Consider the following 12,083-nt stretch of genomic DNA (forward strand, 5'->3'; position numbering starts at 1 on the left):
GGGTCTTAGACACAAAACTATGCTTCACATGGACCAGGGAGTATTGGGTGTTTATGGATGTCTTTGTGAGTGATATCAATAATCACCTACCAGCGCTCAGGGGTGGCTTTTGAGTGGTGTGTAGCCAAGTAATAGGTGAAGAAGACTGTCTTCTCTTTGCCAACAGAAGCTGCCTGATCACAGAGCTCGACCATCTCACTGGGGAGCGATGATGGTTCTCACAGCCACCTCCACTATCTTTCCCCTCCTCTTTCCCTTTCTGTTTTGTTTGGTTTTTGTTTCTTGCTGGCCATGTGGCTATTGAGTTTAGAAAGAAACATCTGCTCCTTTCACATGCAGCAGAGGTGCTGCAAGGCCGAAAGAGGGGTGACCTGATAAAATAATCACAGATCACAAAGTAACAAGAATCCTATAGAGCAAGGAGCCAGCACAGCCCAGCAGCTCATTACAGGCCAGTTCCTATGTTGACATCTACAGCCTCAGCAACATCAGTGGGAAGAGACACTCAGATCAGTGTCTCAGCCCCTCTCAAAGAGTGTGCAATCAGGAGGAATAAACCCAAACCCTAGGCAGCCAAGACAAAACATGATGTTGCATTTTGTCATGGTCTTGGGTTATCCTTCACACAGCATCCACAATCACACTGCTGGTGCAAGATAACTTACCCTCAGTCTCACAGGCTACACAAGCCACCATGTTTCCAGCAGCCCCTGCAGTGCAACCTTGATCCCCTGGATGTGTGAGAGTTAGTGCCATAGGTGGATCACAAGCTGCAAAGAGCTGGACTATGTGCAGTGACTATGGACAGCTCTGTATGTCATTAGAGACACTATTGAGGAATGCCCAAATTCCAGCAAAGTGACAGCATCTCTTTTTTGGCCACTGGTTTTACTTTGCAAGCAGTGCCATGGTCATGCTGGTGCATAGAGGCATGCTGCCTGGTTCTGCCAGGGGAGCAGGTGAGCTTTAAATCCTCTTGGTCATGGTGAGATGCAAGGAGAGAGGAGCTGGGTTTTTCACTCCAGGCATGGAGAGGAACAGATGGGAAAAGTCAACCCCAAACAGCTTTGCTGTCTGCCTGCCTCTGGCTGGGTAACTCCAACTGAGTTACGATCTGTAAGGTCAAAATAGTTTGTGATGTCCAAAGACACCATTGGATTCAAGTGATCAGCAATTCTGGCTGTGGGTTTTGCTCAGTCAGTCCATATATGCTGGACAGTAGCCACAGCAGAGAGTCCAATCTGCTGAGGGTCACATCTGCCAGCCCAGCATTTCTCTGCTTAGCTGGAGCACATTTCAGACATGTCATAACTCTCCGCACTCTCTGGATCATTCTTTCCCCTCCCTTCCCGCAAGGCAGTCCCATATGGCAGCACTGTTAAAGAGAGAGGATGGAGGAACAAGAAATATCCTGCCTTTCTCTGCACCCCCCTGAGGATGGGAAATAGCAGCTCTGGGACTGAACTACACTGTTGTGAAATGACAGCAGTTAACATGTTAAGCGCAGTAGGCTAAGGTGCCAGGAGGTGCTAAAACCAAGCAGAGATGGTATTCCTCCCTTCTCCCACCGTGTTCTTAATCCGAGAGAGCCAGAGAACTGACAAACTCATTGCAGCAGTGCAGGGAGCTGCTGTGACAATGACTCTATGCAGAAGGTTGTGCTGGGGGGGCTGCAAGAGACCCCCTTGATCTCCAGCCCTGCTTGATTTCTCTGGTCTACCCCTTGGACCCAAGCTGTGCCTCAGCCCTGGGTGGGACTGCCCACTGGGGAGAGAGGGAGAGGAAGAGCCCCATTTGAAAAGATAGCGAGGAGGAGGAGGAGGAGGAGGAGGAGAGGCAGCAGGAAACCCAGCCCACCCTTTGGCTTCCTCCTGCCTCCTTCTAAAACCTGCAGACTCCTCCAGCCCGTCCAAGCGCCTGAAGTTGCCTCAGCCCCGCTGCCGGACTGCGAGGTATGGCCCGAGAGCTCCGCGTTGGCCTTTGCTGTGCTCTTTCTCCCAGCACTGGGGTCCTGATTGCCCCTCTAATGGGGGTCCCTGCTCCGGGAGCTGCTGTCCCATCCCATGGGGTGCACCCGGTGCTCGGCAGCGCATTGCTTGGGATGGGGATGTGGACGCTCCCCACCCCAAGTGTTGCATTCAGAGACCCCTCCTGTCCTTCTCTTTCTCCTCTTTGCAGCATCTCCACTCCTAAACCGAGGCTGTTGCTGTATTTCACTGCCAGGTTACTAGCTTTAGCACTTGGATGGCATCTGTAAAGATTTAACCTTCCCTAAGGTTTTTCTCTTTTCTCCCTTTTTCCCCTCTGGGTTCTCAGCTGTGGGGTATCTCCTTAGCAAGGTGTGCAAGACCAGTGTGTGCACATCAAACTGACCTGCAGAGCAAATCAGATCTAGTTACAGACCAGTCCCGAGGTGTGTTGGCAGGTGAAGTTTTACTCACCGGAGTTACCGAGGGGTAGAACAAAAGAGCTTTCGACTTCATCTCAGCATTTTTATTCTTTTCAGTGCAGCCGCTCTTGTTTCTCCTAAGAAAAAAAAAAACACCCCAAAAAGACACTCAGCTTTTTGTTCCAAGCAGACTTTGAAACCATTTCAAGTCCTGCTGCCCTGGTTTGTTTAACTCCAGCTGATCGCCCGTTAGAGAGACAGAAGCTGCAGGAGAGGAGGAACAAGGCTCTCTTGGGGTTTCTTTTTAGGTTTTAAGAACTTGGGCTCAGTCAGGCACGATTTTAGGTCCACGCAGAAGGAGTTAAGAGCTTGTTGCCTTTAAAGGCAGTCGCTGCCCTTGCCGTCCAGTGACATCTAACTCTGCTCTTTGTGTCCCTCCTCTGCTGCATCCAGCTCAGAGAAGGAACCTTCACAGGACGGGGGCTAAATTCCCACCCAAACCCAAAGGCAACTGTGTGGGGGCACCGGGAGGGGTGCCAGGGATCTGAGCCCTCACTCACCACCGGTTTGAAACAGCCCCAGACCTCTACAACACGGCAAAAGTAAATCACAGCCGTTTGTTAGGCTTGAACGGGCGAGTGTGAAGTGGACATAAAAGGCTGTCGCGTCCTGCACAGCAGCTAAAGCCAAGCCATTGTCTGTCACATAGGCAGGAGCAGGGATGCGGGCGGTGTCGGGAGGGGGAAGAGGAGAAATAAACTTTTCAGGCTTTTTTTTTCTTCCAAGCCCCTCCTTCCACAACTCTGCTCTTCCATGACTCAGCCCCAGAGGAATGTCGGCTCCCATGGAAACCCTTTCTGGGTCCTCTGGTCGGAGGGATGTCGGGGCTGCTATCGCTGGGAGAGCGCAGGGAATGCTTTGAAGAGGGTTTGCATTTTGAAGATACTCAGTGAACAGTTTCTTCTCTCCCTGCTTTGTGGGGCGGTGGGAGACCAGCTCGCTGCGTCCCCCGGGAGCCAGGGGGACCGCTTGCACTGGTACAGAAGCATCCCGGCTGCTTTTGACACTGCCACGCATCCAGACCAAGCAAAAGAGCTCAGTCAGGACAGGAAAGTGCTCTGTCGCCTGGTTTGTCCACTGAGGTGTGCAAAGGGCTCACTGGTGCACATCTGCTTGCAGCCCAGCTCTCATCCATGCTCTTGGTACTAATGTTTTCCATTATGGATGCAATTTGCAACCAGGACAAACTGTGACAGCATCAAGCCAGCACATAACACCAGTGGTGTATGAGCTCTTGCCCTTATAAAAATAACCCTGTAAGTTCTAGCGTGTTTATAAGCACAGAGCTGCTCAACCATTTGCAAGGGGAATGGGTTAATAGTGTTGTGCTGTAGATGTGCCTTTAGTGACTCTGCATGGACAGATGTGGTACCTAGATTTTTTCCCCCCTGTGTTTTACCCAGAGCGTGCAAGTGTGTGCATGAGTTAAAGGGAGCTTCACTCCCATCTAAACTTAGCCTGGCTTTCTGAGCCTGCATGCTGCATGCCAGGGCACTGCACAGGAGCCAGGCTGGTTTCTATCCTCTGCTTCTGCCCTGCCCTTCTGGGTCTCAGTGGGTGAGCTGGCACCCCCAGCAGCACCCCCTGACACACAGGGCCCTGTTCAACAGGGAGCTTCATGGGGACTCACACAAACAACTCTGACTTCAAACTGAATTTCAGCCTTTGCCTTGTCTCTTGGTCACCCATCTGCACCTTGAAAGCTATGCCCCATTGTGGGGTTTGTAGCAGAAGCCTTCTTATGGGCCGGTGCTGCCTTTACATTCAGCTGGAGGTGCTGGGGCATGTCAGACCCTGCAGAGCCTTGGAAGAGCAATGAGCAGATGGAGTGAGGGTTGGCTGCCTCCTGCATGGCCAGGCTGGGTGCTGGTGGGGAGGTGAGACATAAAGAGGGGTTTTGCCCAACAATTACCCACTTCTGCTCCTCACTGCTGGTGATGGGAGGTGGTAGCAGGGTCCCTCTCTTGGAACATGGAGGCATCTGAGGTTATCCCAGTGGCCTCAGGGAGGAGCTGTCAAAGTGGCCAGGCAGAGACTCCTCCCCACGCAAACGTGGCATCCCAAAGGGCTTATGCAACCCTGGCCATGGCCAGTGCCACATGGGCCATGCTCCACCATCCACAGAGCCTCCTTCAGAGGCTGCACCCTTGGTCCTTGGTCTCCTCCAGACCACAAAGGGTCCCAGCATAGGTGGGAGGAGAAAAGAGGGACCTATAGAACCCAGGGCACAAACTCCTCCATGCATCACTCTGGGGTGTTTTCTCCAACAGGAGAAACCTATGACGGTGCTACAGGACTGGGGTGAGGGTGGTAAAGAGCTTGCCAGAGTAGCCTGCTTTGAACTTATGGAGGTGTTGAGGATCAGCTTCAGACCTCCCTATTCCCTGTGGCTCTCTTGTTAGGGTCATGTCTGCAAAGTGCAACGGGCAGCCGGCACTGAGGGATATCCTAGACCCTGCTAGAAAGGAAAACTTTCTAAGTAGAGAGAGGTTTATGGGAGCCACAGGACCCCATTTACACAGTGACTATGAGTTGAAGTCCCCACTTAGGATGCAAGTGAGAGCAAGCATTAGAAAGGCTGCAGGCCATGGGTGCCAGGCTCTCTTCTCTCTCATCAGCAGTCAGAAGGGCAGGCCTGAGGAGGGGATGGTGACCACGGAGGCTTCTCTTTTTCATATTCAACATCCCTCTCTGTGCCTACATCATCCTGGTTTCCAGCATCTTACAAAGTGCTGGATTCTGTTGATTCCTGTAGGATACGGAAGGGTCTAAGCCCCAGCTTGCTCAAGTCTCACAGGAATACCCCTCAAGCTGCTCTGGCTGGGGAATGGATGCTGAGCTCATGGTATGGCCCAGCTGCCAGCTCCAGAGAGCATCCTCTTGGACAGCAGGACCACAGTAGGTCTATACACAGACTGGCACCATGGGCCAGGTTCTTCTGCAGCACAGCTCTGAGCTGCACAGGGCTCCTGAGCTGTTATTTCAGGACTGTGGCCACCAGACAGTGAGGAATGCCCGTGCCTTTGCAGAAGAGCCAGGGGCTCACAGACACTGCAATGTGCTCTGTGCACAGGCTCTGCCCCCAGAAGGATGTTGTTTTTCAAACAAACCTGTTTTCCCATCTCTGGTGTGAGACAGCTCTGCAGAGCGTGTTTGCTCAGACTCTTCCATGCTCCTGCTTCCTCCAAACACAACACTGGCAGCTCCGACTGTCTGCTGGCTCCTAGCAAGTATGTAATTCCCTCACCCCAGCCTACTGCATGGCCAGGCTTTGAAATTCAAAGGTTTTGGGGGGCCTGAGGAAATGATCTGGAATGGCCTTGGTCTGGAGTTGGGTCCTTCTTAAAGCCATCTTCCACATGTACATCTCCTCAAGGCTGGGCACTGACATGTTTCCACCCAAAAAGCATCAGTGAACCTCAGAGCACCTTCCAAAGCAAACAAGCCCCTTGGGAGAAGCCCAAGAGGAGCCTTTACAAGCCAGGAGATGGCAGCAAAGGAGGAGATGGCCAGATTCACTGGTACTTTTCCACCTCCCCACCACAAACCACCCCTCCAGAAGCGAAGAACCAGTGATCTCTCCTGGCAAATGCTAGAAGAGCTCTCAGCAGCCTCCAGAGTAAATAAAGGCAAGGGGAAGGGACAGCATGGACCAAGTGGGAGAGGAGGGAGCTGCTCAGCTGCAGCCCCTCTCCCCGCAGGTCCTCCATCCCACTGCACCAGCCATTCCCACCAGTTCCAGCCTTCCAGCATCCCTTGGGAAACTGCCCTCCATGCCCTGATACCTACTTTGCATGGGCAGCCTGCCGGGGCAAGGTGAGGCGTTGGGATTGGAAGGAGATTTCAGCCTCTGTGTGGCCAAACCTTGCTAAATTAGGAAGCAGAGCTCAGCCTGGCTGGTGCCCTGGCAGCACAGCATTGGCACGGTTTTATACCCAGAGAGCTGCTGTGTATGGGGAGGATGGGAAAGGGTGCACTGACAAATCAGACATCCATCCATGCTCAGGGAGAGAGAAGATGACACCTTACCACAGAATGGTTTGGGTTGGAAGGGAACCTTCATAGCTCCTCCAGTCCAAGCCCCTGCAGTGAGCAAGGACACCTTCAACTGGACCAGGTTGCCCAGAACCACATCCAGCCGTGCAGGTGGAGAGGAGGAGGGCGAGCGGAAGGGAGGCAGCAGAAGCCTTGGCACGGGGACAAGTCCCCTCACTGTCAGGAGACAAACCAGGGGTGTTTGGCTCTCCCAGCGGGCGGAAGGGAGAGGGCAGCGCTAGCTGTCAGGAGCAGGATGCCGCTGGCATATTAAGCTGCCATCTGAGCTCCTCTCTGCGCTCACACAGAGGGGCTCAATCCTGCCAAACAGGAACTGGGAGGGGGACAAGGACAGGGTGATTTCACCAGCTGCATTCTCCTTTTGGTTTGTATTGCAGGCAGTGTTCTGGATCTTTCATCCTACACAGTGCCTGCAACAGCCCAGATTCGGAGGGTGGAAAGGAATCACCCTCCTCGAGCTCAAATCACAGCATCCCAGACTGGTTTGGGTTGAAGGGAGCTTAAAGCTCATCCAGCTCCAACCCCTGCCACAGGCAGGGACCCCTTCCACTGGAGCAGCTTGCTCCAAGCCCCTGTGTCCAACCTGGCCTTGAGCACTGCCAGGGATGGGGCATATCCCAGCAGGACACAATCCCAAAGCATCCTGGATCCCTCAAACCCAGCTGGGGGACCCTAAGGTCTGAGTAGGAAAGGAAAATCTACAGTAAAGACCCCAACATCTGCGGGTGCTGGGGAAGGGAGACTGGTCCCTGATACCCCTACAAATGTCTGTGTCCATGTAGGAAGGGGTTTTCTAAAGGAATTCTCAAGTGCCCCATTTCACTGACTCTTTGCTATCTCTTTCCTTCCTCCACTTTCATGTTTCATCTGATTGACAAACCAAATGCTGGAGTTTCATTGCTTGTACCTGGGGCTCATATCGGGGCCTTTTAACATTAAAAATTGAGGGTTGGGTCCAAAAAACTTTGACTCCTTTCCTGTGAGGAAAAGGGGAATTGCCATTTTGACTGCAGTTGTTGCAAAGGCATCCAGGAAAGCAACAGAAATCTAAACCCCTGCGGTCCCATTTTGCAAAATCAAAAGAATTTGTGTTGGAAACACGATTTAGCTTAAGGTTTTGGCTAGAAAAGCCAGCATGTGGGTCTGTAATATTGAACAGATGAGGCAGAAACAAGAGAACACCCTTTTCTAAGTGCCTGACTGCCAGCCCTGAGCTCGGCCTGGAGCCCAGCGGCACATAGTGGCCTCCTTCCTCATCCCTCCTTTTCCTCTCCTTTGTTCAGGGTCTGCTGAAAGATGAGGGCCTGGATCTTTTTCCTTCTCTGCCTGGCAGGCAAAGCCCTGGCAGCTCCGGTAAGTAGAAGGGACAATGGAGCCCCTTGCTGTCATGGTTGTCCATCTGATGTATTTGATGGGGATTTTCTTCTATAAGGAGTAAAACCCTGAGGGATGGAGGGCAACAGGGGGAGAGGAAACCCAGTGGGTCATCCCCCCCCACAGACTCCATCTCACGGTCCCTTTCCCCTACAGCAGGAGGCTCTGCCCGATGAGACAGAGGTCATTGAAGACCCCACCACAGAGGTAGGTGACTGCTCCTCCTCATCCCATCCCACCCACCACTCTGGGAAGAGCATCTCTAAAGCATGAGGGAGCAGGGGCAATGGGGGGGATGCTCTGGTACTGAGCTCTTTGTGCACCCCCAGCAGAAACAGTGACCTCTTTTGCAGGAGCCTGTGGGGGCCAACCCCGTCCAGGTGGAGGTGGGAGAGTTTGAGGAACCCACAGAGGATGTAGAGGAGATTGTCACAGAGAGTAAGTTGCTCTTCCCCTGCCCTCCAGCAGGCAAAGACATTGTCCCTTCCCTGGGGGAGCTTCAGCCACCCCTAACAGCAGGGAACTTCTTTGGGAAGGGTAAAGCACAAGGACAATGCCAACCTAGATGCACATTTAAAGCAAGAGAGGTGTTTTCTGCAGCCCTGCCATTGCGTTGTGTGACTACAGAAGGGAGCCCAGGGATAGCCTGAGGGCTAATGCAGACTTCTGGGAACCCTCACATCTTCCCAGTGCAAGAAGAGGTGCTCAGGGCTCTCCCTGGTGAAGTTCCTGTCTTCCCTCTGTGCTGAGATACCCTGGGGAGCTCGTGGGAGGTGAGGATGGGGCAGGCTCTGACTTTGCTCGCTGCCCTCTTGCAGATCCCTGCCAGAACCACCACTGCAAGCATGGCAAGGTGTGCGAGGTGGATGACAACAACTCGCCCATGTGTGTGTGCCAGGACCCCTCCAGCTGCCCAGCCACCGCCGGTGTCTTCGAGAAGGTGAGGACAGAAGCTGCTTAATGGACCAGAGCAGGGAAAGACCCCACATGGGACATCCCCAGAGGTGGGGGAGCCAAGCCAGGGTGACAGCTCCCTCTCTGGCCTCATCAGTGGTGATCAAGAGCCATTCTTCACCCCAGGAAATAAGTTAAACATCTCAATTGGAGGCTGTCCCAGCTGACTCCCCAGCAAGGCTGGGCTTCGCTGCCTCTCACACAGCATCTCCCCACCCTGTGCAGGTCTGTGGCACTGACAACAAGACCTATGACTCCTCCTGCCATTTCTTTGCCACCAAGTGCACCTTGGAGGGAACCAAGAAGGGACACAAACTGCACCTGGACTACATTGGGCCTTGCAAATGTAAGTGGAGCCATTCCCTTAGATAAGGAGACCCCTAACCCGAGCACAGTCCTCTTGCCGGTGGGCTGAGGGAGAGCCAAAGGTCCAGGCAGGCTCAGGGATGAGGTGGGAGGGCTCTGGGGCTGCATGTCCAGACACTGCACTGAGCATCCCATATGGTTTGCAGTCATCCCTGCCTGCCTGGACACAGAGCTGACCGAGTTCCCCCTGCGCATGCGGGACTGGCTCAAGAACGTGCTGATCACCCTGTACGAGCGCGATGAGGACAACAACCTGCTGACCGAGAAGCAGAAGCTCAAGGTGAGGGACTGGGGAGGGAACCTGGGAGCTCACCCCACCTATGGAGCCCAGCACCCATGGGAACCCATCAGAATGAGCTGTGGGCACCTCCTAAGGTTCCCCTTGCACCACATTCGCCTTCTGACAATGTCTCCATGGCCTCTCTCCTATGATAGGTGAAGAAGATCCATGAGAATGAGAAGCGCCTGGAGGCTGGAGACCACACCGTGGAGCTGCTGGCCCGTGACTTTGAGAAGAACTACAACATGTACATCTTCCCCGTGCACTGGCAGTTCGGGCAGCTGGACCAGCACCCCATTGATGGGTGAGTGTCAGCAAAGGATGGGGACCGTTTCCTGCCCAAGGACCAGGGTGATTTGGTGGCAGAAGGTGTCAAGGCAAGGTGGAGATGTAACACAAGCTGGATGGTGGCAGAGGCACAGGCAAAGGGACAACGCATGGAGCAGGGGCTGGGACAAACCAGGCTGGAGTAGAGGCAGTTTTACCTTCATTTCTGCAGAAAGAGAAGCCTCCCCCTGCCCCAGCTGCTCCCATCTCCTTTGGGTGTGGAGTTTCTGCCTTCTCAGATTTACTGTCCTGTAATAGTTCCCTGAAATATCTTAGTCCAAAGGCCTTAGGATAACTTCAGCAGCTGAAAGAGCAGCTGCTGCCATCGCTGGAAGCTGGAGATGGGCATGAGAGTGATCACACACCCAGATCCAAGGGATAGAGGTGAGGGGGGACCATCAGCTGCTGGCTATTTTGTGACTAGCACAGTGGGCTGCAAAAGCAAACACCAGTCCTCGACCTTCGTGACACCCAGTGGCTGATACTGGGAGGGCACTGGGACAGTGCTCAAACCAGAGGGCTGGGACCAGCGTCTTGTCCTGTCCTGGCCCCTGCACATGCCAAAGCATCTGCCTTCCTATTGGGAGGGCAGCTGGTGCTGGCAGGCGATGCACTGACCATGCAATCACCTTGCAGGTACCTGTCCCACACCGAGCTGGCCCCTCTCCGTGCTCCCCTCATCCCCATGGAGCACTGCACCACTCGCTTCTTCGAGGCTTGTGACCTGGACAACGACAAGTACATTGCCCTGGAGGAGTGGGCCAGCTGCTTCGGCATTAAGGAGCGTAAGTACTGAGTTGGCAAGGAATGGGGAATGGAAAGGACGTGGAAAAGCACCCCCAAAAGCCCACACAAAGCAATGAATTACAGCCGGTCCTGGGGAGGGAAAAGCAGTGGAGAGCAGGGAGCGGGGATCCCAGCAATGGGACTTTGTCAGTATCCACCTCCTAACCTTGTCTCTCTCTTTTCCTTCCACAGAGGACATTGACAAGGATCTTGTGATCTAAACCCCCAGCTTCCTCCTCTGCTGCCAACTTTGTCTTATTTTAACCTTCCCACTTCCTTTGGTTTTTAAACCGCTTTTGTTTTGTTTTGTTTTGTTTTTCCCTGGGAACAAGGTGCTAATATAGACCTAAACATATGTAGGAATGGTGCTAAGAGAAATAACAGCCCTCATTCATAGCCTAATCTATTACCACTAGATTACTCACTCTGTTTCCACAAGCTTCCACCAGCTGTTTCTCTCTCTGACGTGTCTTTACCATTGACTGACCCTGTTCCTGTCCTAAATATCCTCTCTGTCTCAGTATCCGCTCTCAGATCGACTTCTCTTAACATCTTACTAACAGCACGTTCTTGGACACGTCCGCATTAGACGCAAAGACCTCTCAGCTGATTCACAGCCCGATATTGACCACCAGCAAGGGAAGGCAGAGCAAGGGAAGGCAGAGGATGTAGGAGGACTGTGCTTTTCCAGCAGAGCAGCTGTGGGTGACACTGAGGTTGCCCAGCTCGTGGTAGGGGGATGGAGAGGGATGAGAAAGATACAGAGCGGTAGGATTTTGTTTTTCCCACTTCCCCCCACCCCATTCCCAGGGATTGAATTGAACAATCACTAGGCACAAAAAGAAGGGCTAATCAACCAAATGGATAGGCAAGTGCACAAAATTCAGAACCAATGAGATGAAATGCATCCCACCCTGTAAAATCCTCTCCACCAATAAAGGTTTGAAAGTGCTATGTGCTTTACCATTACTCGATGACCGTACTGCTGTTGTGTTTCCTGTGCTGCAAAGGGCGAGCGGGTGCAGCCGCCTGTTCCCCTGGTGTGTGGGGCTGACCTTGCTGTTGCTGAGATAAAGCTCTTGGCTCTCCCCAAATCACAGTGCCCCTGAGCACTTCCCACCTCTGCCTTGGTTGTGCTCAAATTCCAGCCCTGCTGTCCCAGGGAAGCTGTCTTGGAAGGGACATTTCTGCATAGGGAGAGTTGTGCTTGCCACGGGCTCGAGGGAAAGGCTGTGATTTATTTTTCCTGTTGTGGATTTCAGGGTTTTAGGGATGGGTGGGAGGAAAGGGAGAAGATATTAAGGTATTTGGATTTTGCTTTATAGAGAGCGTCCTGACAGGAGCGAAGGGATGGTTATGTCTCGCAGGCTGAGAACTCCTTTTTTACCTCTGAATGTTCCCTGTGCCTTATATTATTAAATTCCTGCCACAGTGTGAGCAACCTGATGAGCCTCTGTAATAAAAAAAATACTGATTTGAAACACTGACAAT

The 12,083-nt window shown here is 52.9% G+C and overlaps 1 protein-coding gene across 1 annotated transcript; it reads left to right on the forward strand.

Annotated features, from left to right (window-relative positions):
• Positions 1-1,808: 1,808 nt before the first annotated feature.
• SPARC (secreted protein acidic and cysteine rich) lies at positions 1,809-11,561 on the forward strand. Its single transcript, XM_061360062.1, has 10 exons — positions 1,809-1,952; positions 7,789-7,858; positions 8,036-8,086; positions 8,233-8,317; positions 8,698-8,819; positions 9,059-9,179; positions 9,346-9,479; positions 9,635-9,783; positions 10,443-10,591; positions 10,785-11,561. The coding sequence occupies exons 2-10, from the start codon at positions 7,802-7,804 to the stop codon at positions 10,811-10,813; spliced, it is 897 nt and encodes a 298-aa protein (XP_061216046.1). The 5' UTR covers positions 1,809-1,952; positions 7,789-7,801; the 3' UTR covers positions 10,814-11,561.
• The last annotated feature ends 522 nt before the right edge of the window (positions 11,562-12,083 follow it).

This window comes from Neopsephotus bourkii, unplaced genomic scaffold, assembly GCF_033783945.1.
Source record: "Neopsephotus bourkii isolate Nb327-2 ecotype Australia unplaced genomic scaffold, CSIRO-AGI_Nbou_v1 NB_1016, whole genome shotgun sequence".
NCBI classification, from domain to species: Eukaryota; Metazoa; Chordata; class Aves; order Psittaciformes; family Psittacidae; genus Neopsephotus; species Neopsephotus bourkii.